The sequence below is a fragment of the Podarcis raffonei genome, chromosome 16 (genome assembly GCF_027172205.1).
Source record: "Podarcis raffonei isolate rPodRaf1 chromosome 16, rPodRaf1.pri, whole genome shotgun sequence".
Lineage (NCBI taxonomy): Eukaryota > Metazoa > Chordata > Lepidosauria > Squamata > Lacertidae > Podarcis > Podarcis raffonei.
In genome coordinates, this window is record NC_070617.1 from 28038335 (window position 1) to 28042423 (window position 4089).

The 4089-nt window shown below is 47.8% G+C and overlaps 1 gene segment (V, D, J or C); it reads left to right on the plus strand.

The window, feature by feature from the left end:
* The first annotated feature begins 3055 nt into the window (after positions 1 to 3055).
* Positions 3056 to 3622, plus strand: LOC128404304 (immunoglobulin lambda variable 8-61-like). The segment is given in 2 exon segments: positions 3056 to 3142; positions 3300 to 3622. Coding segments are annotated over 2 exon segments (369 nt in total).
* The last annotated feature ends 467 nt before the right edge of the window (positions 3623 to 4089 follow it).

Here is a 4089-nt window from a genome sequence, read left to right on the forward strand (position 1 = left end):
TTTGGATCCCTTCCAGTCAGGATTCAGGCCTCATCATGGGACTGAAACTGCCTTGGTCGCACTGGTTGATGATCTCCGGCGGGCTAGAGACAAAGGTGAGAGCTGTTTCTTAGTTCTGCTGGATCTCTCAGCGGCGTTTGATACCATCGACCATAACATCCTTCTGGACCGTCTTGAGGGGCTGGGAGCTGGGGGCACTGTCATACAGTGCTTCCGCTCCTTCCTCCTGGGCCGTGTTCAGAAAGTGGTGGTGGGGGATGAGTGTTCAGACCCCTGGGCTCTCACTTGTGGGGTGCCTCAGGGTTCTGTCCTCTCCCCCATGCTTTTCAACATTTACATGCAGCCGCTGGGAGAGATCATCAGGAGGTTTGGGCTGGGTGTTCATCAGTATGCGGATGATACCCAGCTCTACCTCTCTTTTAAATCAGAACCAGTGAGGGCGGTGAAGGTCCTGTGTGAGTGTCTGGAGGCGCTTGGAGGATGGATGGCGGCTAACAGATTGAGGTTGAATCCTGACAAGACAGAAGTACTGTTTTTGGGGGACAGGAGGCGGGCAGGTGTGGAGGATTCCCTGGTCCTGAAGGACCAGGTGCGCAGCCTGGGAGTCATTTTGGACTCACAGCTGTCCATGGAGGCACAGGTCAAATCTGTGTCCAGGGCAGCTGTTTACCAGCTCCATCTGGTACGTAGGCTGAGACCCTATCTGCCTGCGGACTGTCTCGCCAGAGTGGTGCATGCTCTGGTTATCTCCCGCTTGGATTACTGCAATGCGCTCTACGTGGGGCTACCTTTGAAGGTGACTCGGAAACTACAACTAATCCAGAATGCAGCAGCTAGACTGGTGACTGGGGGCGGCCGCCGAGACCATATAACACCGGTCTTGAAAGACCTACATTGGCTCCCAGTACGTTTCCGAGCACAATTCAAAGTGTTGGTGCTGACCTTTAAAGCCCTAAACGGCCTCGGTCCAGTATACCTGAAGGAGCGTCTCCACCCCCATCATTCTGCCCGGACGCTGAGGTCTAGCGCCGAGGGCCTTCTGGCGGTTCCCTCATTGCGAGAAGCAAAGCTACAGGGAACCAGGCAGAGGGCCTTCTCGGTAGTGGCGCCCGCCCTGTGGAATGCCCTTCCAGCAGATGTCAAAGAGATAAACAACTACCTGACATTCAGAAGACATCTTAAGGCAGCCCTGTTCAGGGAAGTTTTTAACGTGTGATATTCTACTGTATTTTTGGTTTTTATGGAAGCCGCCCAGAGTGGCTGGGGAGGCCCAGCCAGATGGGCGGGGTATAAATAATAAATTATTATTATTATTATTACCTTTTGGCCACAGTGCAGCAAACCAAGAATCCTTAGAAAGTTTCATTTCATCTTTCCCCAAGGACTTTGAATCATGTGCTTGGAATGGAGAGAAACCCAAGTGCATTTAATCCCATTTCCCTCGTCAAGGCAGAAGCACCTGACGACTCATTGCATAGATCAACCTTGCCCCATACAACTGGGGCATCTCACCGACAGAGTGCCAGACCCCCAAATAAAGTTCCTTCTAGTGCATAACACTGAAGCTCTGTCTCAGACAAGAGACAGTTCAAACTTTATCATATCCCGATGCTAATCAGTTTCAGGGAATCATATATATTGGAGATCATTAGTTATCCTGAGCTCATTTCCACATCAAGCTGTGGGTTTGAACCTGAGAAAAGTATTTGTGTGACTCATTTCATTGTTGCCTATTTGTGAGGATTCCAGAAATTCTTTAGCTGCTTGTGAATAGTTTAGTTCAGGGATAGTTTAGAAAGCTCAGAAAAGCCAGTTGGCCTCAAACATTACTCCAAGGCAGGACCACCTACTTTTTAGCCGCACACAATTCACACACCTGTAGGGATGCAATTTTTGGAAATTCTCAGTTGCAGATTTTTTCTGTTTGCCATTTCATTCGCTAATCTCAACAGAAAGTGAGCTCCTCCCATTCTGCTAATATATGAAGAATCATTGAGAAAAGTGAAATTGATAAAAGTGAATTTAGCAACCTACAGAGATTTGTTACAAAAGCAGAATATTTGCTATGCCCAGAAACTATTACAGGGCTTTGTAGCGCAGTTTTGCAAAGATAGAAGTTCTGGTAAGTGACCTGATTTGCTGTGATTACAGTCTGCAGTGGAAACAGGTGTTTCTTGCAATCTCAACAGAGCTTTGGTGTTCAAAGAGGTTCAGATACTGAAAAAAGTAATTCCTGCCATAAATGTGGGAAGGAAAGGTGATAAGTTGTCTTCCTTCTGCAGGGAGTGCTTAAGTAGGTTTGGCATTCCCTGCTTTCTTTGAGGACAGAAGACCAGCTTTGTGCTGGATGTAACCCATATGCTTTTACAGTGGCACACTTCCTAGAGTTGCCTGACATTCACAGTTCAGAACTGAGAATATGTATTAGTGTAATAAAGCATCCAAATACTATCTTGGGTCAGAAGAAACGGCTTTATACTAGGTCAGGCTACTGGTTCGTTCGGGGCTCTTCAAGCCTGCTGTTATTTTGGGGTGAGTTTCAATCACATACCAGGAAATCGACACTTAAGTTTATTTTGAAATCTTGTGCAGCAAACTCTCTTCTCTGCAAAATTAAACCATTGAAAGAAGAAAAGTGGTGGGCAAAGGAACCAGAAAGTGTGGGAGAACATTTGCCTGCAGCAACATAACACATCAGAGCAAAAGCTTAGTGAAAAGGCATCCTAATCTGGTGTGGTTATTCTGACTTTAGAGTCTCAGAAGAAGGTGTCTGCCATCAGATACTACTTAACTCTTTTTTTGGCGGGGGGGGGGGGAGGAATGGAGATACCAAGGACAACATCTTCTGCTAACTGATCACGTCCATTACCGTTAAGCTAGGAGCCTTCCTCCTCACTTTTCCCCTGCGCTATTATCCTACGTCTGCCTCAAATTAATCATGTACAAGACATGGCCTGAGCCAATGAGCACAGGTTGAATTTGCATGAAGGGACCATTCCTCATCTTCCAGGGACTTAAAAAGGGAAGGGTTCCTTGGGTCCCAGCCAGGTGCCTGTTCAGTTCAGAGAGACCCTGCGCTGCTTTGGAGAGCTCACCATGGCCTGGGCTCTGCTTTTCTTTGCCCTTCTCCATTACGGTTCAGGTAAGGATGCAAAGTGCCCTTACATACGCCTGGGAGACAAAACAGCAAAATGATCGGTAATCTGTATTTGTTTTAGCGACAGAATGCTCTTGTGCTATTTGAAAGCACAGAGGATATGACAGAGGTAATGACCTTTTTCTTTCTCTTCTCTGTAAAGGGGTCAATTCACAAGCAACAGTGACACAGCCAGCCTCCCAGTCTGTGTCCTTAGGTGAAACAACTAAACTTCTCTGCTCTAAAAGTAGTGGGAGCTGGCTCAGCTTTTACTGGTATCAACAGAAACCTGGCCAGGCTCCTCGCTTTGTGTTTGCTGGTACCAGCACCCGGGGAGAAGGGATCCCGGATCGGTTCATTGCCTCTATCTCTGGGAACAATGGCTATTTAACCATCTCCAACACCCAGGCTGAAGATGAGGCCGTTTATTACTGTGCTGACTGGGAGTACACTGGTGGTAGCAAGTTCCACAGTGATACAATCTGATGGGGAACTGAGACAAAAACCTTCCCTCTTTCTCCCCAGAGTGAAGAATGAAGCAGCAACTGTAGAAGAGCTCAGAGTGATCTCTGCCTGAGATCTGTTGAGATGCAGAGCAAGAGGGACCTCCCTGGCCATCTGCTCCTAGTGACTTCCCTATGGCTGCCAAGCTTACGCTGGCAATTCAAAAAATATCCAGCCCTAAACCTTCTTTTGTAGGGAATGAATGTCTATATTTAATGAATGTCTATGTCACGGCCTAGGACCCTCGTACCTACGGGACCGCCTCTCCTGGTATGCCCCACGGAGAGCCTCAAGGTCCATGAATAACAACACCCTTGTGGTCCCAGGCCCTAAGGAAGTTAGATTGGCTTCAACCAGAGCCAGGGCCTTTTCAACTCTGGTTCCGGCCAGGTGGAACGCTCTGATTTCTTTCCGCAGGGCCTGTAAGACAGAGTTGTTCCGCCTGGCCT